This window comes from Neopsephotus bourkii, unplaced genomic scaffold, assembly GCF_033783945.1.
Source record: "Neopsephotus bourkii isolate Nb327-2 ecotype Australia unplaced genomic scaffold, CSIRO-AGI_Nbou_v1 NB_450, whole genome shotgun sequence".
Classification (NCBI taxonomy): Eukaryota; Metazoa; Chordata; class Aves; order Psittaciformes; family Psittacidae; genus Neopsephotus; species Neopsephotus bourkii.
In genome coordinates, this window is record NW_026900952.1 from 2,438,660 (window position 1) to 2,463,570 (window position 24,911).

A 24,911-nucleotide genomic window follows, 5' to 3' on the forward strand; every position below is an offset into this window, starting at 1 on the left:
TTTAGAATTGTTTCTGAAAACTTCTTTTTAATACTTTTGAAGTAGAATGGATTTGCCTAGAAGTGTTTTTGAAAACATCTCTGCTGTAAATCTGCTCCCTGTGTGCACCTGAATCACATCCATCCCTAAACATCCACTTGGGAACACAAGTACAGTCATGCCCACCTCATCACCTGCACCAGCAAGAGTAGATGGCTTCAGGCTCACACAGAATAGTCAGCTGAACCACCCAAACCATCAGATATGGGCTGGATATGAGCCCCTACCCCAGTGGGGAAGATGCACAGGTAGTTACTATGGTCCAGCTGATCGGTGGTAACCTCTAGGGCCACCCTAATTCAAGGGGGTATCTGAGCTACTCACAATAAATTATCAAATTTCCCATGCAGTGTGTGGCAGAATATATGATAATGGAGGAATCCTCTTCCTCCCTGCTGGTGCCAAACCAGTTCACAGCTGCACAAGCACTTTTGAAAGGAGAACACAAAAGTGGATTTAAAAATCCCCACATATTTTTAATGTAAGCCTTTAAGAGACAGGTGCAGAACAGAAGGCTTCATTCTGTGCAGGGCTGTCAGGGTGTGGATTTCCAGCTCACTTCTATCTGAAGCTCACACTACACTTTCTTCCATGGCCACGCAAAGCACCGAGGACCCAGCAGCCACGCAGATGAGCACAGACCTACAGCCCAGGAGAAGGCCATGTGATGGGGACTGTCCTGAGCCTCCATCAGAGCAGCAGATGGCAGCGGCATCATGGGTGCAAAGGGCTCAGCCCAGTGCCTACCGAAGGCTTTCCCCTGCGAGCTTGGGTGAGTCATTTTGCTTTGCAAAATCAAAACAACCCTGGCAAAACTGGAGACCCCCATATGTCAAATACCACAGTGAGGTCTGCAGCCATAAGTTTTACAGGATGAGAGCAAAGAAGGGATGAGGTGGTAGGAACTGTGTGTGAGGGTGTGGAAAATCAGTCAGGGAGGAAGCAGAGTCCTGAAAAGAGCTTTGGAAAGTGGGCTGCAAGTGTCTCTGCTCCATTTTATCCAAAACCCATTTGGGCTTCAGCATCCCCATCCCACCATCATTTGCTTCTCTTCACAATTCCTCCTGATTCTTTCCCTCCCTGACCTACAGTTATATACCATCACTAAAGTGTCATCTTGGTGCAATTTACTGTGCTTTTCACTTGCATGCTGTACCTTCCTTCCCAGAGGATGGATCTCCAAGCTAACCTGGGATCTTCTTGGCTGCATAAGGAGGTTTATTTGTGTTAGAAGCAAAATGACTGCTCCATGCCCAACCCCAGCAAACTGCTCAGATGTTGAATAACTCAGGGCTCAATATCTTGCAGGATCCTACCCAAGGTTCCATGGACATGGTGTCCCCAAGTGAGTGCACAAAATCAGCTGAATATCTTAGCTGTGGGATTTTTTGAGGAACTGTTCAAATTACCACATCACAGTTCTCACAAGTTTATAAAAACTGAGTAGATAGGAAAAGCATATCAGAAAGCACATCAAATCAGGAGGCAGATAGGAAGTCCCTTCAGTTCTTTATTGTCCATAATCTGACAAGGCTTTAGGTTTGTCACAAGAAATTTATCATGAAAATTAAGGACAGATACGGGGAAGATGGAAATTCGAGTGATATGAACACTTTCAGCATTTCAGACAAGATTGGGTTTGCTTCAGCTGCTACCACAACCTTTCAGATCAGTGGTAAGGATTTTTTTTTATTTTTTAATTAAATGAATTGATATGGATTTTATCTTGTCTATTAAAAAGCAGTACACAAAAATGAGATATATTTGTACTGCCTATTAAATTCCTTTAATAATGATTTTGCTAATAAATTAACTTCCATAAAATGAGAAGTATATGAAAATGTCCTTTCTAGCCAAAAGCTGATGCTGAGAATCACAAAAAATTAGTTCTTTTCCTGTTTTAGAAAATGCCTAATTTCACTGAATAAAACTTTCATCTCTTAATAGTTGAGATACTGAAATCACCAGATCAAATAGAAAAATATAACTGTATGAATTTTTAGCTGAATATAAATATCTCATTGCTGACTAAACCATTCTATTGTAAAACTAATTAAACCATTGTACTCATTCAAAACCAAGACTTTAAGCTCCCCATTACATTACTTTGAAAAAACTCAATTAAAGACAACTCAGCAAATGTTTGAGGTAGGTATAAATATTTCTGATTTTTTTTCTCCCTAAAACCCAAAATTCAACAAAGAGGTTTATTTCTTCTACACTTGTTGGTGACAATTTGTTTAAAATGTTGCAGCTTGTTTTCATTTGTTCTGCAGTTCAATTTATTATTGATTTTTCATTTGTTTCAATGCATACATGATTCGTAGCTACAATTGCATGTATGTGTCGCTCTTGATGGAGAGGGCATTCAACTCTCTTTGACACCATGGGATATAAAAAAACAATGGAAAAAGAGAGTTTATTGGTGCAGAAATGGGAGAGCTACAGCATACTGTTATAGGCTGGGTTGGGTCGTGATGGAAGTGGGCTGGTTAAATTGGCTAAGGAAAAGATGGCCAAGTGAATCGCACTGAAAGCCTGGGTAAGAGGAAGGCATCCTGCCTTGCCTGCAGGGCATGGCAGCCTTGCAGAGGGACCTTGCTGCTCCCTGTCCCTGGAAAGTACTGCTAATTTATCGTGGCCAGGCCTTAAACAGCTGGAAGAGAATGGAGTTAGTAGCAGGAGTTATGTGAGATGATGTCTAGCCTACTTCTGTTGGGTTTTAGAGACTCGAATCCGAAGAAAGCCATCCACATGCTGTGCCTGGGCAGTCCTCGGCATTTACCTGCTGCTGCTGACGGCTGGCCAGGGTCTGCTGGCATACAAAGGTAAGGCTGCAACCTTACTGCAAGCTTGACATCAAAAGACAGCTTTTCTGGACATTGGCAACTGGGGATGAGCATGCAGATAGGAAACCTCTAAGGGAGCATGGTTGCTCCTCTTCACACAGGAAGTCAAAGCAGCTGCTGCAGGAAACCATTCCCCCACCCTATATATGTGCTTTGCATTTGCAAAAGCACTCCTGTCTGCACTCCTGTCTGCACTCCTGTCTGCAGCAAACACTGGCACATGAAAATCACCTCCCCAGGTCAAACAGTGGTGGTATTTATCCTTCAAGGTTGCCAAGGAGCTGCTGTGCCGAACAGGCATTTCCCAACCAGATCGGGCAGAAAATATTCACCTCATGGGCCTTTTGTTTCCTCAGTTTTTAAGATGCAGAGAGAGATACTGAAATTTCAAGAACGAAATACCTCCTCTACAGAAGAGATTGTTGAAAGCTCTTTTGCCAGCAAACTGCTTTTGGAGGGAAACTCCAGAGAGAAGCCCATGGGACATGAAGGAGAAGACTGGAGGCGAAGCATGGAAGAGGAAATCACTATAATTAAAAACAGCAATGCAAACCTGATGACGATGATGAACAACATTACCCTGGTTGCAGGTATAGCTCCATTTCTCCATGCTGGCTGTATAGTGGAGAAAGCTGGTTCTTCTGCACTACTGGAAAAGCTTGGCTAAAAACCTAGTTCAGATGAAGAAGCAACTGAGGCAAGATTTGGTCCTCTTGTCAACTGGTGATGTCCCAGTTCCCAGGGCTGGACACTGGCTTCAGATGCCTTGGGTGGGGATCTGGACACATGTGGCAAAGCTAGAGCACAGCCTTATGCAGCTTCCTTGGATCCTGCTGCAGCTGCACATGCAGTGTAGGGGTACTCCCCTCCTGAAACTTGTAGACCTGGGCTCTGGGTGTCCTCTGAAAGGGTAGTGTCCTCAGCTCAGACATCAAGCCTGTAAACCCCATACTGATATGTTCCACACTGAGTGATGACTACTGAAAGAGATCCATTTAATATTTATTTCAGGGCCTCCTGGACGCCAAGGATATCCTGGTCCACCAGGTATGTTGGTAAATGAGCCATAAACAACTTTTCCTCCTTCTCTTTTTTCCCCCAAGAGACCTGAAGTGAGTGTTTGGGTTTTCAGTCTCTAGACCAACATCCTACCCAATGCTCAGACACCAAGTGCCCTGGCCATAAGGAACCTCTTGCACCTTTTGAGTGATTCCCCAGCAGCCCAGCTTGCTCAAGTGCTGCCACAGAGGTTGGTGACCACCACAGAGGAACAACTCTGGCTCTGTCTCCTCACTACTACCCCACCAGAAAAGCTCAGGGGTTATCTGCAGTAATCATCTCAAATCTCCATGTGAGACAAGAGAGGACAGGTGAGGAGGTTATGTGCCTGTTGCAACCAGAGGATAGCTGGGTTTTTTGCTCCAGACATACCAAGTCCTGCTGTCCAGCTCACTTCAGGACAACTCAAGGAGACCCCCCTAATCCCTGTTCTGCAGGGCTACAGCTAAACGGTGTGTGTAACAGTGCCAGATTTGCGATCTTGCCCACTCATTCCCAGAGGAAATGACCACACAGACTCAGGAATGAGCTGGGTGTGAGTGCTCCCCTGCACAGCCACACATAAGCTGCTGCCCTGGTCACCTGGGGGTTTTGGGTAGAACTACACTCACTGCAGGAGATGAATATCTTCAGACTGTGAGGATGCCGCAAGTGCTAATCTAATATTGGCTCCACTTTGAGCAGAGGTTTGACTAGGAAATAGTTTCTGTGATCCAATGATAATGATCAGTGATGATGATCTAAGATGCAACCCTTGTTAGGTTAGGTCTGTATCTCATCCATCACTAGTTCTTGGCTACACTGATGAGGTTTTCCAAAGAAAAAAACCCAAACTAATAAAATTTTTAAAAATCATGTTTTCATATTTTTCTGGCTGTACTTACAACACTGAATCAGCACCTCCTGCCAAGCACCATTACTATATATCAGAACCCAAACAGTTCTGTGCATTTTCAGAAAAGATCTCCCCAAAGGTCCCCATGAGCTGGGCTTGGCTGGAGGACAGCTGGCCGCTGCCCAGCCATGCATTCAACCAAGATCCATGGTCTTTATTCAAGAGGTTGTTCTGCTCCTTGCCAGTTGAAGATTGGCCTCAGTGGTGACTGAAGCAGTGTGCACAAGTGATGATTAAAAAATTCATCTCTTCTTCTTAGCCATTACTGTGAACAGATGATGTGTGTCAGCTAATATATGTATTTTACTTCTCAGGGCTACGGGGACCACCAGGGATAAAGGGAGAACAAGGATTCCAAGGTAAGGCTTTTCTGACACCTGAATTACTTCTTTGGATGAATATAAAGTGGCCTTATGGATGATTTTATGGGCAATCTTCTCTTCAGTCAAGGTGGGAAAGTCAATGGGAATGTCATTGGAGTTGAAAGAAATAAGCATATGCAAAACTAATGAACATGGACAAAAGCAAAACTTAGCTAAAAAAAATCTTATTCTAGAAGTCAATGTGTACTGGTTATGGTGGGCCAGCTCTTCACTGCCACCAGCATCACTGTCAAGCAAACAGAGAGCAGAGTTTGGCTCGTGCCCACAGCTGAGCCACATGGCCTGCTGCTGACGTTCACTAGATACAACACCTGATGAAGCATTAAAAAAGTGGTGTTGTCCTCACAGGCTTACGTGGACTGCCGGGTGAGAAGGGGAGTAAAGGAGATCCTGGTGCTCCTGGCCCACGTGGTGAACCAGGAGTGGGAGGAGAGAAAGGAGAGATGGGTCTTGCAGGTAAGACATCTTCACTACCTCAGAATTTTTAAGATTCTTCTGTTTAAACTCATTCTACTTAAAACATCAGAAGAAGTCTTCATAGGTCAGCATTTTGTAAAAGTACAGGCAGCCCTGCTCAGTGAGGGAGCAGGACACAGGAACCTGATCTCAGGGGACTTCATTTCATATCAAACTTCAGCAAAGCTCCCAGAGGAGGGCTGGGGGAAGGGGGCATGAAAATTGTTGACTCTGTACCATGGAAGTCTCTTTGTAGAGTGACATTTGTTTAATGAAAGCCACAAGTATTCAATTGTCAGCCTATTCCACGTTAAACAGAGATGTTTCCAATAGGATAAAACCTATTTCTGGGAGCTTTATAACTTATATATAAGCCTGACTTTTATACACCTTAAGTAGAAGAGTTAAGCATAGTGTTTCTCCTCTATAACATGCATTAGTGGGCATCTTCTGAATACAGTTATTCAGTGGTCTCACATGGGCTTCACCTGAAAGCAGGATAGTGAAAGGAAGCAGATGTGTGTGGTGCAGACCGTGGAGGACAGTGGGACAGGTTGGTTAGAGCTTTCTCAGATCTTCCATCAGATCACACACGCTCCAGCACACTTATTAGCACAAGTTGTTCCAGAAGAGGAAAGTGAAAGTAGGATTACCGAAAGGCAAGGACTGTGGGATCATTCTGGAGCAGAAAGATGAAGGTGTCAGTCTTTAAATGAGGCATTTTCAACTAATTCAGTTCTTTGGGGCCACGCTGATCAGCTGTTCAGAGAAGAGAAGGATAAGGGAAGATGTGGCAATTCCCTGAAAGCATAGGAGTGGGACACACTGTACTCCATTTCCATTATGGCTAGGAGAAAGGAAGGGTTCAGACTGCAATAATGGGTATTTAGAGAAGAAAACATTCTAGTGATAGGGACAGTTACAGGAATAGACTGGGTAAGCATCATGGCACCACTGCAGGTCTTTAACAGCAGATCAGACAAACATCTGGCCAGACAGTCTGGCAGAGCTGGAGGTGGCTTAGGCAGACTATTGAGGTGCCATCCAGCCCTGTCTTCCTACAGCTTTAAGGGAATGCCACTCAATGGCAAATGCAAGTTTGAGGCTAAACTCTGCTACTTATGCAGCTACACAGAGGTGCTCCACTGGCTGCAAAGATGAATGAATAAGTTTGTTTGGTTTGATTTCGCTTTTTTAAAAAAAAAAAAAATTATACACGTGTGCTGTGCTGTTCAATAGGTCCTCAAGGACAGAAAGGTGAAACGGGCAAGAAGGGGGACCCTGGGCCCCGTGGGCCAATGGGTCCTCAAGGACAGCAGGGAGTCCCAGGACTGCAAGGCTTCAATGGTAAGTGCAGAAGACACAGCACATATGAATGGTGCAGGGCTGCCCTACCTGAAGTCTGTGGCTAAGCCTCATTAGCACTGATGCTAGGATGTTGTTACAGGTAGCACGGGGGAGCCTGGACGTCCTGGGCAGAAAGGAGAGGCAGGTAAGCAGTACAGAACATGTAGTTTCCTCTAGAAATATGATATTGGTCTTTTTCTAGATGCTTCATGACAAGGCTACATCCCAACATGGGTAAAAGATGACGATTAGATTAAAAAAACATTCCAGTGTCGTGTAAAATCATTCCACAGCCTTAGCTGTCTCATTTGGACCCTGCTTATTGTGCAGGAGAACGAGTGGGAAAGAAGGGTTCTGTACCATGGACTGTCATGTCCTCCTTCTTAACATGTGTGCACACACAAGGACAGAAAGTGGCTGCTCTTATAGGACAGCACTCGTGCCTTTCAAGACTGACAGTCTGCAAGAACAACCTTTCACTCCAGACCACTGCTCACTGCACCACTAAGATTAGTGCTGCTAAGGAAGGATTGCAATTCTGAGAAACCCAGTGACTGTTTTGCCTTCATAGAATCAACTCAATCTGCATAGCGCAGGTGTTGGTGATTGAACTTTCTTTTTTTCTCTGTCATATGTTGTGTTGCATTTCATATCTGCTGCTTTTGCTCAACCTCAAGGTGTAACCGGACCACAGGGACCTCAGGGAATTCCTGGAATCGAAGGCAGACCTGGTCAGAAAGGGGAGAAGGGGGACCTGGGGCCCAGTGGTAGTCCAGGTACAACACTACTTAAACCTATAACTCACTGAGCAGCTACTCTGGTCTTACCTTGTGTGATGGCTTCACCCTTACTGATATGCTTTTAATTTCAGGAATACCAGGCATTCCAGGACTCAGAGGTGAAAAGGGAGACAAAGGAGTACCAGGTAAAGGAGAATAAAAGATGTTCGGGGTCGACAACATGCATCATGCAGACACTGAAAAGGGGTCTGCAACTTGAAGGACATTTATTGAGTCCTGTTCTTGGAGCCCCAACACATCCCAGGATGCCATATTGGTCCTGGGCCTCTGCTGGGGTGTTAGCTGTTCACTGGAGGGGTTGTTTCTGTAAGATGAGCAAGGAGGTGATGTTGCCTACATTTTTGTGTAAATAGAAAACGCACAAAGCAGCAGTTTAAGATGAACCAAAAAACAACCTCCCTGCCCTGGAGTGAAAGACAAGTTGTACTGCCTATAAAGTTGATGGGGATGGGTTATTGACCATAGGAAAACAGCAAGCATTTGTCCTGGGCTCCTCTATAGCATTGCAAGAAGAGGTATATTCAGAGGCCAACTTAGAGCACATAACACAGGCCTTTTCTTTGACCTTCCATCTGACAAAGGCCACCTTTCTGTCTCAGGCACCCAAATGATAGGGTGACATTTTGCAGTACAAGCCTGTTCCCATGTATTTCTCTTGAATCAACCATTTTAACCCTGAATTTATGTAGTGTACACAGCCTCTTATCTCCATTAGGAGATGACAAAGGTCCAAGTGCTGCACCCTTCTACTTTCATTGATACCTGAATGATAGCGATAGGAGACACCTGGCCCAGCATTATGTGCTTATATAGGTATGATGCGCTTAAATGTACATGTCTAGGCTCTGTATACAGTAACTGAAGACCCACCTGGAGGAATGGTCTCTATCCCAACAGTGGAGTTTAGGATATGGAATAAATGACCGGAAGTTGATTGACTTCAGGAAAAGACAATTCTCCATTGCCTGTTTTTTCTTGATGGATGAGGTCTGCGCTGGGTATAATGGGAAATAAGACACCCACCTGAGAAATAGATGCCTATGGTGTGGACAGCTGAACTAGATGAGATGAAATCCATTATAAATACTAGTTTGCATACACTTTTATAAATGTATAAATATCTGTCTTATAATAGTTTTGTTTGTTTTGATGATGTTAGGTCTTCAAGGGCAAAAAGGAGCAAAGGGAGACCACGGCCCACCAGGTAAACCCCTGTTTGACAGCATAACTTAGCCTGATGATGCAAAGCACTTTAAATGTCACATTTCACTTCTCTGCATCAATGTGAAATGCTTGTCACGTGCCTTCCTTGGGAGGGGACAAAGTCAATGACTTTCTTGCTTTCCACCCAGGCAGCCTAGGCCTAACTGGTCAAAAAGGAAGCAAGGGTGATCATGGCAATCAAGGTACAAAAGGAGAACCAGGAGTAAAAGGAGCCAAGGGAGACCATGGATTCCCTGGTAAGTCTGTTTGCCATAGGGTCTGTGGAGCTGATGGTGCATTCAGGTTTGGGACTGTGTATCACAGACTGGCACAAGCATGTTAACAAAGCTCATTTGGAGGAACTCAGCAGACAGATCAGTCAGACAGATCAGACAGTTGTGCGAGTAAACAGATATATCAGATTTTCTCAAATCCCTGATCTCACAGAAAACTGGAACAAGCCATCCTCCTCTTTACTTGGTACAGAGACATCCTGCAGCATACCACACTGCTGGGATAAATCCCATGGCAGTCAGGAACACTGAATTGGAAACACCAGTGCTATTTAAGTATGCCTTTTTAATTGTAGGACACAAAAATAGTTCAAAAGGGCCAACACTGCAGCTACTCCCCACCCTTACCCCCTCCCTTCTGATCACAGAATGCTTCCACAAACCGTAAGATCATAATGTAGTAATAAAAATTACCAAACAGTAGTTGCAATAGACCATGTGAAGCAGCCAGTGTTACAGATGTTTTTTCTTTTAATTGCTCACATAGAACAGTACAAGAGTCCTCAAACATAAAATAAACTAGAGCCTATGTGAGAGTCCTCCATGCACTCCTCTTGTGGAGCTTTGCCTCTGGAGGAGGGTAAAAGGGTAACTGGGGTGACTTCGGGCTAGAGACTCCCTTCTACATGGGTGTCATCTCCTGGTCCCAGGAAGGAGACAGTAATGTGTGCTTTGTGGAGGTAGCTTCTGGGGGAAGAGCTCATTGGGTCTTTTTCAAACACTCCTGCTCTCAAGACCAGGAGGATGCACAGAAATGTGGAGGACTGTTGGGAGTGGCTTTCTGCTGCCCAGTGCCAGTACCTGGAGAGCAAATCTCAAGTTGTAGATCTTCCTGCAAGTACTCTGGGAGATACCATGTCTGCTCCTGGAAAGTCCAAAGGCTATCAGAGATGTAATCTTGCAGGTAGTAGTGGGAATAAGATATGCTTCCCATGACTGAGTGGGTAGGATTTTGCAAGTGGTCCTTGAGTCACATGTTAGTAAGACTTTGCTGTATGGTACTAATTTTCTTGCCATGTTTCTTTTACATTCACTTATTCACTTCAGGGGGTGCATTCTACAAGAGGACAGAGCCCTTATATCTCTGACTTACCCAATTATTCAGGAAAAGTTAATAAACGAATTTTTCCCTGAACAGCTGTCAAATATTTGCTTTTTTTAAATTTGGAACAGGTTCACCAGGAGCAAAAGGGAGCAAAGGTGAAAAAGGAGAAGGTACTGGACTTTTATTTCTTCTCTACTTGCCCTCTGGCATTGAAGCTATCTGAAATCAGGACCAACTTGCCCCCTGTGCACACTGGTTAACCTGCAGCAAGGCTACCAGAACCCAGGGGTCCAAGCTCTGAGCTGTAGCCTGGTGTCTCTAGACCCAGGAGAGAGCTTTGAATTGTTTGGATTTGAGTTACCAGTAACGTGTGGTCCCACCCTGGCTACAACCATGGAGATGGGAACATTCATCCAGTTTGGGCAGTCACTGGTTCTGTCTTTCAGTATGCTTTTTTTCTTCTTGCCTATATGACCAGTAGAGTTATTTTCTTCTCCTCTGAACTGTCAGGCAGCTTGAGTCCTTCTGTACGAATCGCGGGAGGGGGCAGGAGAGGCCGAGTGGAAATCTTGCACCAAGGGTCCTGGGGAACAATATGTGACGATGGCTGGAGTACCCAAGATGCCACTGTGGTCTGCCGAATGCTGGGATACACCCGTGCGATCGATGCCTTCACAGCCACAGCAGGTGAGTCCACACCAGCTTTTCACCTCCCCAGGCCTGGCATGGGAGGTTACGCACACACAGAAAGCACCATAGTAAGGTCCTCTACATGAGCAGCAGGAAAGCAAAGATCTTCTGAAAGAGGCAGCTCATTTCCCTTGGGATGGGGGAGCTGCATGTCCATTGCTGCTTGAACTGTGCCCAAAGGCTTGATTTCCAACAAGCCAGCTGTGCAACCCAACCTACCCCTGCTGTCCACAGGGGTCTCTTTAGAAAAAAAAACAAACATATTCTTTATTTAGTCCAACAGTTTGTTTGCTTGTTTGTTTGTTTAATTCATCTTCCAAAGGCTCTGGACAAATTTGGCTTGATGACGTGAATTGCAGAGGGCATGAGTATTCAATTTTGGACTGTGAAAAACCGAACTGGGGTGTGAACAACTGCTCTCACAACGAGGACGCTGGGCTGGAGTGCATTTGATGGGACAGAGAGGCTGCCCTGGGAGCCGCTGCCTGCCTCTGCTCTCTATGTGTCTTTTCTTCATAACATGAACCCAATTTAATCAGTCTGTGCTTATGATCTCTTTACCAGGTCATAGTAATAATGACAGAGAAAGTTTAATTTTCCATAAATCGATAATGGTTTCAAGACCCATAGATAACCTGAAACATTTCTGCTGTCACTAAACAACCAGAGCCCTGGCATGTGAGTCAGTTCACAGCTTTTTCCAATTACGTGACAGCAGCTCATCTGCAGTAGCTCCCATGTATGTGACCTCTAAGTCCACAGAGAAGGAGAGATGGTCCACTTCAGCTTAGTGCAGTAGGAGAGAACAGGATCAGTGTGCAGAAACAGGCAGTTACTGCAGCTGAGCTGGCTAGTCCATCTTCATCACAGTATAGTTGTAAATCTAAGCCTAAAACCCCCAGCGAAGTGCACACATCCAAGAAAACAGATGCTCAGAAATCATCAGATGATCTTTCTGGCATGCAAATAGAAATGTTGTCCAGAAACTGTGCTGATCACAGGTTAAGGTGAAAAAATAAGTGCCTGGGATCTAAATGCCATACTGTCCTGGTTTAGCACAGACCTTGTTTTTTGACCTTGGCCAAGTCCCCTGCCTTATCTGTCAGTGTTTCCCAACCTGTCCTCAGAAGCAATACTCCTTACCTTATCTGTACATAAAGCTAAGCATTTCACACCTTTAGAAATCAGATGCTTCAGTAAAGCGAAAGAACAGTTAATAAAAGTTATAATGAGAAAGTATCAGCTAATTAAACTTCCGGAGTGAAAATATGGACTCCAAACTGTGGGCTTCTACCTTAACTGAGAGTGTTACATGTGTCTGAGATAATAGCTGAGGGGCTTCTCTTTCTTAAGGATTTTTCTTCTTGAGTCTTACCCTTTTCCACCAGCACAGTTCATCTGGGAGGTGACAAGCAGCCTCTATATGTGTAGCAGGGCACTTTGCAGCAACCTCCTTGTGTACATTTGATTCCTGGCTCTGGTTTAGAGAAGGCAAAGATTACTTGCCACAAACCCTGGTAGTCCTGGTATTTCGTAGCCGGTTGAAGCATGAAAAACAGTGGCTTATCTGCACAAGAAGAGACAAAAGCTTTCTGTTCTGGTAGGGAGCCCCAGCAGCACTAATTCATGCTGGGTACCAGAGCTTGGGCTAACACAGCTTTCTGCAGGGCTCTCACAGACACTGCTGAGCCTGCATGGGTTTCCTTCACCTTTCTTTGTATGTCAGTGTGTAAATAAAATGTTTGCACTATTAGGAGATAAGGTATTTATAAGCTGCATTCTTGTCTTGGTACATCAGCATGTGATGCTAACACTCCCATTTTCTCACATTCCTCCCTAATAGGGTATGTTTGTCACCATTTTTCAGGGTAAATGTTGAGATATGTTTTTCATCAGGCAAAGCTTCCACTGAAGGGAAAATCACCATGTTCCAAATGACGACCCTTTGGCTGGACTTAAATTCCCATAAATCTCCTTTTTGGAGAATGGGCATCCAGAAAATAGCAATTATGCCAGGATTCAGGTCAAGACATAGGGGTTATATCTACATGCCCAGGGCAAAGGACACCATAGACCAGCCTGTCTACCCTTACATGCAGCAGGAACAGGTTCAACCCAAATTACTGTCCAGCAGTGTGGCCATAAAGCACAGCATGATGTGCTTAACCTAGTCCCCTGCCACTTCTTAACCTCGCAGTGCTGTTGCAAAAATCTGCACTCTGGAGAAGGAGGGATTCCGTGGCAGTTTGGGAGAGCCCATGCCAACACTGAAGAGCTCAGTGGCAAGTACACAACATGTCATTCATGTTGCAGGGACTAAAGGAGGAAGCAGGATGTGGGCAATGGAGGGAGTGCCGGTGTTTAAGCTCAGTGGCACCACAGCTTTGTGGCAGCACAGCCCTGGGAAAGTGCTCAGGGTGTCTCAGGAAGGCACACAGTGCAGCAATGGCTGCAGGGGCAGGCAATGCCACTGCTAGAGGGAAACAGGCCAAAACATGCCCGGCAGCATTGCCATAGCCCACTCCATTCAACTGGATGCAGGAACCATTACAGAAGTGTCTGCACCAGTACAGTGCATTCTCGCCTGGGAAGGGAAACAGAGGGCTCAGGACCAGGACCTGTGTTAATATTATCATGCTGGTAAAGCCAGATCTTGGCTTGAAAACAAACATTGCTACCATAAAGCAGCTGTGTATGCGTGGTCCTGAGCTGGAAGTCCAGCCACATGGGAGGAGAGCTGTGGGCACAAAGCTCACACGAGAATAAGAAACACAGACATTTCTGCCTGTTAAAGCAGAGCATGTCTGAGCAGTAAGAGGGTGTGCCATGTGCAAGAAATAGCATCCCTTAGAGGGAACCACTGTGGGCAGGTCGTGGTGCCTCTGATTTCATACTTCCTGACTATGTAAGCCCTGATGGATCCTCTTGGAGAAGCACTGCCCAGCTGTTAAAAAAGAGCAGAAGATGCTGGCGGTGACAGCAAAATTTACATCTGATCCTCTTCTGTCCGTACTAGAGTGAAACCATAAAGAAGTCACTAATGTCATTAAAGCAGGAAGAAATTCTTCCCAGGTCCCCTAAGAGGCAGAGGAGCTGAAGCAGTCATGGAGCTGTGAGACTGTTAAGCTGTAGACTTGCTTCCCACAAGAACCGGTAGTCCAGGTGCCAGAATAAAAATTGGAAGTCTAGCTTTAGTAGATTCCTATGTTCACACTGAATTCCATGTTTTGAATTCAAATCACAGATATCACGGCATTCTCACCTGATACAAATTGCCATACTCACAGCTGCGTTGTGTTTTGGTAGGGGTAAGAAAAGCCCTTATTTAATTCCAAAAACAACACAGAACCCCAGATATTTATTTTTTTTTTAGAGCCACTGGATAAAGCTAGCATGGGCACAGCTGAATCCAAATTATCTTCATGTAAATTCTTGTATCAACTAAAGGTTTCCCAGGAAGAGCAACGGCTGGACATATCCCAGCAGTGCGCCACCGGCGCGGTGAGCCCCGGGCTCCTTCCCAGTAACTGCGCGGTGCTGAATTACCGGGGTCTCCCCGCAGAGAAGGCGCGCGATGTGTATTTATTAAAAATGCTCCTTCCCGACACTAAGGGGAGCTCAAGGGCCGCCACCCGCTCCGCGGCCGAGGTGCCGGGAGTCCCGCGGCCCCCCGGCAGGGATGGGATGGGATGAGATGGGGATGGGGATGGGATGGGATGGGATGGGAGGCTGCCCCTGCCCAGCCGGGAATCAGGGCCTCAGTGGTCAGTACTGGGACCAGTATTATTTAATATATTCATCAGTGATTCAGGTGAGGGAACTGAGTGTACTATCAGCAAGTTTGCTGATGACACTAAGCTGGGAGGGGTGGCCGACATGCCAGAAGGCTGTGCTGCCATTCAGCGAGACCTGGACAGGCTGGAGAGTTGGGCAGGGAATAACTTGATGAAATATAACAAAGTGTAGAGTCCTGCATCTGGGCAGGAACAACCCCAGGTTCCAGTATAGGTTGGGGAACGACCTGTTAGAGAGCAGTGTAGGGGAGAGGGACCTGGGGGTCCTAGTGGACGACAGGATGACCGTGAGCCAGCACTGTGCCCTTGTGGCCAAGAAGGCCAATGGCATCCTGGGGTGTATTAGAAGGGGGGTGGTTAGTAGGTCGAGAGAGGTCCTCCTTCCCCTCTACTCTGCCCTGGTGAGACCGCATCTGGAATACTGTGTCCAGTTCTGGGCCCCTCAGTTCAAGAAGGACAGGGACCTGCTGGAGAGAGTCCAGCGCAGGGCAACTAAGATGATTAAGGGAGTGGAGCATCTCCCTTATGAGGAAAGACTGAGGGAGCTGGGTCTCTATAGTTTGGAGGAGACTGAGGGGTGACCTTATTAGTGTATATAAATATATAAAGGGGGAGTGTCACGAGGATGGAGCCAGGCTCTTCTCAGTGGCAAACAATGATAGGACAAGGGGTAATGGGTACAAACCGGAATACAAGAGGTTCCACTTAAACTTGAGAAGAAACTTCCTCCCAGTGAGGGTGACAGAACACTGGAACAGGCTGCCCAGGGAGGTTGTGGAGTCTCCTTCTCTGGAGACATTCAAAACCCGCCTGGACACGTTCCTGTGTAACCTTATCTAGGTGTTCCTGCTCCGGCAGGGGGATTGGACTAGATGATCTTTTGAGTTCCCTTCCAATCTCTAACATACTGTGATACTGTGAATGCGGCAGTTCAAACAGCAACATCCCTTTTTCCTGATGCCTTCTACCCTGGGGAACCGTGGCTCCTGTTCATCGCAGGAGGAGGGTCCCGATGATGTTTCCATGGGCTGCCTGTTATGTCCCACCTGTGTTAACAGGGAGGGACAAAACCGTGTTTTGTTTTGTTCAACAGACTGATGGCACATGCAGCAAGACCTAAAACCCGAAAGCAGGGAGCTCGGTCTAAGAGGGTGAGGCAGGTTGTGGTGGTTTCTTAGCCTTCAGTAGCTCCAGCTGCAGTCAGCCAGTCCTCTTAGAAAGGGATTTGGAAAAATAAGAGTGGAAAATACCGTTGTGGTTCGGTCTCTTGTGCCTGATGGTTTGTGAGAAACTGCCAGGCAGTCTGGACAGTTGTACAGGGTTTCCTCTCCATTCTTAACAGTTAGAAACAGTATTTTTAAGGCAAAACCCCAGATTAAGCCATCATGTCAGAGTTGTCCCCTTGCAGAGACAGAGGAGGAGCAGCTGCTCAGCTCACCCCAGTCTTGATGCTGTGAGAGCAGGACATGAGTCACAGCAGCAGCACTTGCAGCTTGAAACCCAGAAGCGGGACCCCAAGGCGATAGGTTTGTGGGGTATTCATGCCCCAAGTGTCTACTTCTGCAGTTCAACGAAGGTCCATGGCATCAGGAAGAGTGCCACAAGTTCCCACACCATAGCTGGTGAGCAAACAAAAATACCTCTGGAAACTACAAAAATGGGTCTGTGATGTAGAGCCTGGCTTGCATGCCCACACCACCTCCCTCCCCACATACCCAGCCCAGTGCTATTTGTCCCTAGCTTTTAAGTCTCACCACAGCCCTACACTGCCCTAAAATAGCTGTCTATAATAGCTAATAAGGAATTGTACTGTTTTTCTTATCATCCACTTCCAGCCCCAATTAAAAAGACTTAGTTAAACAAAATGCAATTACACTGTCATGGATAAAAGGGATACAATTAATTAAAAAGGACTACTTTCCCCTAGGAATGTTATTTTCAGATGTTCCCGTCCCTGTCCCTGACCACTCCTCGTGATCTGAAGAGATTTGGGGTGGGGAGAATTGGGGGAGTTTGGGTACTTTGTCTCCCCATCTCGCTGACTCACTTGTATTCTTAGGTAAGTTATAAGACCCATGAGGACACAGATCTTCTCTAGAGCCCTAAAACAGTGTTTCCAACATATCTGACACTGTTGTCTCTGCTTTTCCAAGAAGATGAGAGGCTGTCTGGCACCAAGGTGGGACTTCCCTCCTTCTGTGGAGAAAACAGGGGGTTTTGTCAACTGTGAATGAATGGGAAGCAGCCAGAGACTGGAAGATATGTGCTGTGGCTGGAAGGATTTACTAAAATCTGTGGGAAGGGAGGAGACACGTGCCACCCTTCCCAACCCAATGCACAGGCAGGCACCCAGGCTGATGGTTTTCTAGCTCTGTAGTGCAGAGACACTTGATCTCAGCCAGCACCTCTGACCTCAGCCAACACCTCTTCCATGAACAGGGGCATTGGAAAGCTCAGCTCTGCAGCAGGGGGCAGATTTCTCAGAATCGGAGCTTTAGATCATGGAGGATCCTGCTGAGAATGTGTGTTAATAAATACAGAGTATTTATGTAATCATTGCCATGTCTTCATATTGACATTACTGTCAAACCACAGAAAAATGACACAGAGGAGAAGGCTGCAGGTTGCCAGTAGAGTTTGATGAGAGGCTGAATGCAATTTTCATAGCCTCAACAGAAGTCACGTGCAATGGAAGGCACACAGAGATGCAGAAGAGCAAATAGCCAGTTCTCCAGGTTTACAAAGCCTTAAATTTATGCTGAATGCATAACACATGTCACCTTAGCAAGATTCTTAATGATTTCAGTTGCAAATGTAAGTAAGACAATTTAATTTGGCTCACAGCTAACAAGTAGGTCTCTCTGAGGGATGTTGTTCTTTAAAGCACATTAAAGCCATCACATTAAATCATGTAATAAAGGAATGACTCTCTGGTCACATTACCTATAGGTAAACATTTTAATATGCATGCTGGCTATATCTAAAGATTAAACTCATATTGTAATATATGGATCACTAATTGTATTTTAACTCTTCTGAAGTCTTCTGTTTGCAGAGTGAGATCATGACACCACAGATCTGCCAACCCATCTCTTAGTTTTTTTCTGCTAAACATCATGGTGGAAGCAGCATCTGGCCTCAAAAGGCTCAGATATGTTTTTTCTGTTTCACTTGGTGTCAGAACTGGTCATGTTTTGCTTGGTTAACTGTCTTCCTACCAGCATGGTCCAGCAAAGGCCCAACCAACCACCTAGTGCAGCACACAGCCCAAGCCACAAGTATTTCTGACCTCAGCAGAGGGGCTGGTTTGGCTCTCACTGGCACAGGCATGAAGCTGGAGCATGCATCAATGCATTCAGCTGCTGTGCCATGATGCAGAGCAGTATTTAAGCAAACTGTTAGTGGTAGCTCCAAATGATTATCCACTTATTTCAGTATTTGTCTTTTTCAAATGTGACCTAAAATCTATAAGTAATTAGTTATTGTACTGGCTGGAGTACTGCAAAATGCTTCCCTTCATTTTTTATTCAGACTGAGGTATAACTCCAGAATCATTCTAGTCATACCAGCCTTCAAAGGTCCAAATAGGGAGGAAGGGGGGCTAACACCTTAATATCATTGAGATTTGCAAGAATATGTGAGGATTTTCTGGGGATTCAGTGTGAGATAAAAAAAAAGCGTTTTGCAGGCAAATAAAGGAACTTGTGCCTCCAATTCAAAAGGAAAGACACATCCAAATGGAGAAAGATTTAAATGTTAAAGTGCTAAATAAACATTGCTATTCAACAGCAGTCTTTGTCTTTTGAATTCTAGGTTAAAACTACTTCACAGGGACTATTAGAGCTCATTACTCTCCTTTGTTGAAACTAAATAAATTTCAACAATACAAGTTTCAGAGTGAAGGGGAATTGCCACCTGAAACACCTCTCAAGTCACCTGAGTGCCGCAGAAGGGGACTTTGAAAGTTGTTAAATGAGTATACCATGTCAATGAGAAAGTAGCACACAAATCGCATTTATTCTGGGTCCACTTTGTGATGTTTTACATAAATACTAACAAATAAGTGGCACAGTGAAGGTGCTGGTTCCGCACCATCAGGGTATCAGCAGCATGACCGAGCATGGCTCTGCAATGACTTCGTATCTCGCTGCCTTAGGAAATCCCACTGAAGTCAAAGGATTCAGAGGGCTTTCAGGCTTGAGCCGTAAATCACTCAAGATATGAATTACTGCCTTATTAGAACAGCTTCATAACTGTAATTCCAGCTAAATATACAATTAGTCTGATCTCTTATGATAACATGCAACAGGAAAAAAAATCATCCCCTACTAAGCTGACTAGCTGTTCAAAGGAACTGCAGCAAACTTTCACCGATGTTAAGACCAGCAGGACCATCACAGAAATCTCATCTGACCTTCTGCATGGTGCAGGGCAGAAAAATTCACCCAGGAGCTTCTGCATCATTCTGAAACTACAGCTTGTTTTCTAGGAAGGTGCCTCCTCTTGTTTTAAACTTTTCTGAAAGCAAAGAAATCACCATGTTCTTGAAAACCCCCCATGTTCTTGCCATGTTAGTTATCCTGCTAGCCCTCTTGTATTATCTCCACTCTTAACTTGTGCTGGGACACGAGGAGCCAGCTGAGGTCCTTGAGCCACCCAGTGGTTCTGCCTTAAATTTGTTCAGACAGGGTTCAAGAAAGAAAAGTTTTCCTTAATACAGTTAGCTTTACCTGGCATGGGCAACCCACAGCCAGGTTTTGGAAGAGCTACTGTACCAGCAAATCAGCACACCTGTAAAGGGATGATAATGTCCTTGCTGGTATTAAGAGAAGAGAAACATGCAGGACATGCCAAGATCAAACTGGACCTTGATGGTTTTACTCCTGATTGACATCTGCAAGGGAATTTCTGGAAGGTTTTTGCCATGGTAGCTGGGGCTCATGCAAGGACTGGGGCTCTGCCATTGCAGTTGTGCAGTTGCTCCATTTTCATAGAATACTTAGAACACTTGGGGTTGGTAAGGACCTTAAGAACATCTAGTTCCAACCCCCTTGCCATGGGCAGGGACACCTCACACTAAACCATCTCACCCAGGGCTCTGTCCAACCCGGCCTTGAGAACCGTCACAGATTAGCATTCACAACTTCCCTGGGCAACCCATTCCAGTACCTCACCACTCTAACAGGAAAGAACTTCTTCCTTATATCCAATCTAAACTTCCCCTGTTTAAGTTTTAACCCATTACCCCTTGTCCTATCACTACAGTCCCTAATGAAGAGTTCCTCCCCAGCATCCTTATAAACCCCCTTCAGGTACTGGAAGGCTGCTATGAGGTCTCCACGCAGCCTTCTCTTCTCCAGGCTGAACAGCCCCAACTTTCTCAGCCTGTCTTTATATGGGAAGTGCTCCAGTCCCCTGATCATCCTCGTGGCCCTCCTCTGGACTTGTTCCAACAGATCTATGTCCTTTTTATGTTGAGGACGCCAGAACTGCACACAATACACCAGGTGAGGTCTCACGAGAGCAGAGTAGAGGGGCAGGATCACCTCCTTCGACTTGCTGGTCACGCTCCTTTTGATGCAGCCTAGGATATGGCTGGCTTTCTGGGATGGAAGCACACACTGAAGATGGCTCATGTTCATTTTCTCATCAACCAGCACCCCCAAGTCCTTCTCCGCAGGGCTGCTCAAAGCTTTTCAAAGGAGATGCTTTGATTTTAGAGCAGAGATGCAAGAAGCTCAGTGGGGGTGAAAAGCTCTCAACACACTTCTGAGGCCCTCAAACTTTTTTCTGGGTGGAAATGAGATCAAAATAACTTAAGTGGTACTGTTTGCATGAGTAACAGCCAATCCAAATTGCCCAGGACTGAGACATGAGGATCCCAGGGCCAAAAGAACAAGGGATTTTTTTTTTCCACATATCGGTAAAGACTGTTGACTCAACTTGCAGGGCTATAAAATTTTTCCAGTAACAAGCAGGGACAGACTCCTACAGCAATGCTGGAGGGAAGGGAAATACCCTGTCTCTGAGAATCTAGCTATTTCTATCAGCCTGGAATAGCTGCACACTATAACTGGATCTGCCTGCAGTTAAGGGATAGACAAGCAGAGGAAGAAAGCTTGTCATTTCTCCTGTGTTTATACTCCAGAATTTCAAGTTTCTGAGTGGGGAAGTCCCCTACTCCCGTGTTATTTGCTTCAGAGGCCTTTTTGACTCCTCCTCCCAGTGTAATCTGGCATGGAGAAGGCAGAAGAATGAAGAGAAGCATCCCTCCTTCCCAAGGTCTGCTGTGACCACCATGTTCTGGGGCACTCGGCTTTTCCCCCCTTTGGGCTAGGAAATGTGGGGAAAAAACATCACTTGTTTAATTTTTTCCTTTTGTTGCTCCTGGATGTGCAGTGCCACTTCCAGTTACAGACTGGCGTGTAATGAGACTGGCGTGTAATGAGATGACCTGCTCCAGTGCGATGTGCTGTAACCCTGTGGGGCAGATGCAGCTCACTGAGGATGCAAGGATGAAAAGCACAGTCTCCAATAAACACGTTGGGCCCAGCGTAGTGAGGGGATGTTGAGTGATGAGGTATCAGTGAAAGGCCTCCAAGTATCACCCAGCATGGGGGATGAAGCAGAAAGTTGCGACATAGGTCATGTCTGCAGCAGGTATAAATCAATATTGCTCTGTTGGTATCTTGGGAGCTACGTGGATTTGCTCAGGCTAATTATTCAGCCTTTTTTTTTTTTCATTTTTCTTTGTCCAGCTCTCTCAACATTTCTTAACTCCCATAAAAACTGTTCTAATAATATGCACTTTGGTGGTTAATATATCTTACAAGTCCACTCTTCTTTCTCCAGTATCTTTTATAGCACACTTACAAAACCCATTTATGTGAGGTGGGACCACTTCTCTGATAGTGATGTGATCCCATTGTATGGGTTTGGGTGTAAATTTACATTAATAATGGCCACACGTACACTGACAGTGTCATTTTTTGTCACTGCCATATGCTGTTAAGGCTTACACAAGGCAACAATAAAAGGAACAATGTCCAGTAATTTGGGATATAAAATCCCCATCATGTGCACTTTCATGATCTCTCATGTCAGCACGTGTTGTTCCTGGCCAGTCAAACAGCAAAAAAACTCTCATAAATATGAGTAGTGGGAAGGATGGGGCCTTTCATTTTACAGAAAAACTTGGCATACAGACTGAAAGACAGCCTTTGCATGGTACATCAGACGATAGAAACTCACATGCTATATGAGATCCATGACAAATCAAACAAGCTGTTGTGCAAAGAAAAAGGCTCTAGAACAAACATCCCTTACGAGATTCACAAAGTTCCCTCATCTGGAGACGTATGACATCAGAAAAGGAAAGAGTAAAGTGCATTTTAGCATCCTCCCACGCTCACTGGACTAGGTAATCATGTCTTTAGGCTATATTTTCTTTATCCCTGTAAGTCCAGATGAAAACCCCACTAGGATTTGCCTTTCCAAATGGCTTTTTGCTATAACAGGACAATAGCAAGAAGGGTGGGTTATTTTCTTTAGTGGGGTTTGGATTTTTTTTTTTTTTTTTTTTTTAGAAAAACATTAATCACATTCATATCCATGTTCTTCATGGATATACTTTGTGGCTGTTCTGCTAACGGAAGCATCTTCTGGGTCATATGAAAAGATACAAACAGCTGAATTTCAGCCAGTCCTAGGAATATAAGTGGAAGAAGGAGAAACGACTGCAGGAAGGCCCTTTGAGCACTGTATCTGTGTTGCAGGTGTTTCATGAAAGCTAAGTAATAAAATTAGGATTGCAGTTGTATTAATCCATGCTGGATCTCTGCCAGACCAGGGACTGCTGTTCTACAGTCACAGACTTCAGAGCACCTTCTGCAAACTCCACTACCCCTTCCAGTATCACAAGTGGAAGTTAGAACAGGGTCCAAAAGCCTGGAGCAACATTCCTTTGCTCCTAAACTGGGGCTGGGATGTGCTCTGCCCCTCATCTCCCTCAACACTGGAGAAAGGGTTAAAAATACATGAAACTTAAAGAAACATTGTCTGCAGGACATGTGGGATAAGCTCTGAAGTTGTCAACACATGGGACCATTGAGCAAGGGAGAGATTGAGCTCTGTCTCTGTCAACATCAGGTGCACATCTGCCCCAGGCACCTGCAGAAGGGAGGCAATGCTGGTGTGGTTTGTCTTCTTCAAGGAACTCAATTAGCACTTTTGGTTATACTGAACCGCTGGTTCCTTCCCTGGCATTTACTTAGCAAAATCTGGAGTTTCCCTTAGAGGGACTTTCTGGAGGTTATCCCAGCAGTGAGTCAGAGGCTAAGTGCCTCCCAGTGCCAGATTTTCTACCCCTTGAGTTCGTCTCAGCACTTATTTCACCAGTAAAAGAAATCCCATTCCAGTCCTTTACCTTCCCTCTCAAATACAGAGAACACTAAGGGCCATGTGCCTCCTGTCTGTCACTCAGCACAACTCCCATCAGCTGTATCAGCTGCTTGTAGCCCAGAAGCAGCAGCCAGGGCTGGACATTGACAAGGGACTTTCAAGAGTCCATGTGACATTTATAAATCCTTCACTGCCTCCTTTTCCCAACCAGCCATAACCCTTTGGTGGGCATAGTTTCTTGGTGCGGGGCTCATTGAAAAGCCCACCCAGTCCCCATTTCACCACCCACTGACCATGTAGTCCCTTCTGAAATCAGATCTGAACTCCCCAACCAGTCACTCCTTAAATCTGGAGGGAGACGATTCTGGGTGAAAGAGGAGTGAATAAAAGGTGCAGGATGTAATGTTATCATCTGGGAAGTGTGTGGTACTGCCAAGAGCAGAGAGGGCTTAACTCGGGACTGAGAAAGCTTCAAGGCAGATGCATTAACTGGTGGGGTGTGGGATGCTTCAAGAGTCAGGATTCACAGCCTTGGGCATGTTTCTGCTGGTTGCCCAGCAAATGCTCAGGCATTTGAGAAGGGACTCGCTGTAACTGCTGTGTGCAGTCCTCAGAGTCAGGTCTTTTGCCTTCCTCTCAGGTTCCCAAGCAGCATATATGACCCATCCACAGGGCCAGAAGTAGGCTTGCACACCAGCTTTCTAATACAGAAAACAGCAGGCACCATCCCAAAATAGTTATTTAAACAAGACATTTTAAATTGAGCTGCACTGATTATTAGAAAGTGCAGTAATTTTCTGTCTCATGGCACAAAGGTGTTATAAAACTGCCATGAACAGCACTTCATCAACGCCTCTAGTTCCAGCTTTCTCCCACCTTGATACTTCTGCAGTTTAACCTTATTATTGCTGTTTATCTGTTCACACCATGCAGTCCCAATCCATCATTTGGGTCTGTGCCATCCAACAGTCAAGGATTCTGATCCTCCACTTATTATCAAAGCTCCTAGTGATGAAATGGTTTCTGACCCAGAACATGGCAACAGGGATGCAAAGTTAGAAAAGTGCTAAAGTTTTGACAAAGTATAAGCATAAAAGACAGTTGTGTAGAATTTTCATTCACATTTCTTTAAAGACACATTTGGACAGGAGAAACTCCTTTACTATATAGTGTAGAAGGGCTTATTCCCCAGCTAGCACCAAGTACCACAGCTAAGCCTATCTAGCAAAGTATTTGTGGATCCTTTCCCCTATCTTTAGGGTTTTTTGACTCCTATTCATTTGTACATCTTCCCCTCCTTAGCTGTAAACTTTTCCAATATGTTCATATGATATGAATTTATAAACCAGATGATAGCCATCATTTTCACTTTGAGGAGGCAGACAGATGTAGCTGTTTCTGAGGCTTTAACTCTTAATCTTTGCTTTCAGAGCTGTATTTACTGCTCTATTGATGTTTCTGACATTTAGTTTCCAAATAACCTATCTCTTTCAAATGAGGTCATGGTTGCTGGCAGTATTTGAAAATACTGATACTGTTAATCAGCAAAAGTCTTGAAGAATTTAAAATAAACTTTGTGTCTGTCTTGCGTGACAAAAGAGTAATGCTAAGCTAGCCTCAGCCAACATATTAAGGCATGGAATACAGAGCAGGCCTTT

The 24,911-nt window shown here is 45.1% G+C and overlaps 1 protein-coding gene and 1 long non-coding RNA gene across 4 annotated transcripts; both read left to right on the plus strand.

Annotated features, from left to right (window-relative positions):
• Positions 1-371: 371 nt before the first annotated feature.
• MARCO (macrophage receptor with collagenous structure) lies at positions 372-12,837 on the plus strand. 3 transcript variants are annotated; one of them, XM_061349597.1, is made up of 16 exons: positions 372-520; positions 645-811; positions 2,766-2,867; positions 3,245-3,478; positions 3,900-3,935; positions 5,157-5,201; positions 5,574-5,681; positions 6,921-7,028; positions 7,129-7,173; positions 7,706-7,804; positions 7,900-7,953; positions 8,988-9,032; positions 9,181-9,288; positions 10,498-10,539; positions 10,880-11,056; positions 11,382-12,837. In XM_061349597.1, exons 1-16 carry the CDS (start codon positions 384-386, stop codon positions 11,510-11,512), a joined length of 1,638 nt encoding a protein of 545 aa, XP_061205581.1. In that variant the 5' UTR covers positions 372-383; the 3' UTR covers positions 11,513-12,837. The 3 variants fall into 3 exon arrangements, with proteins under 3 accessions (XP_061205581.1, XP_061205582.1, XP_061205583.1); XM_061349598.1 differs by lacking the exon at positions 372-520 and having other exon boundaries at positions 531-811; XM_061349599.1 differs by lacking the exons at positions 372-520; positions 645-811 and adding an exon at positions 1,478-1,714.
• On the plus strand, positions 3,946-4,802 carry LOC133210321 (uncharacterized). Its single transcript, XR_009724912.1, has 2 exons — positions 3,946-4,403; positions 4,470-4,802. It is a non-coding gene; the product is annotated as an uncharacterized LOC133210321 (long non-coding RNA).
• Positions 12,838-24,911: the final 12,074 nt, after the last annotated feature.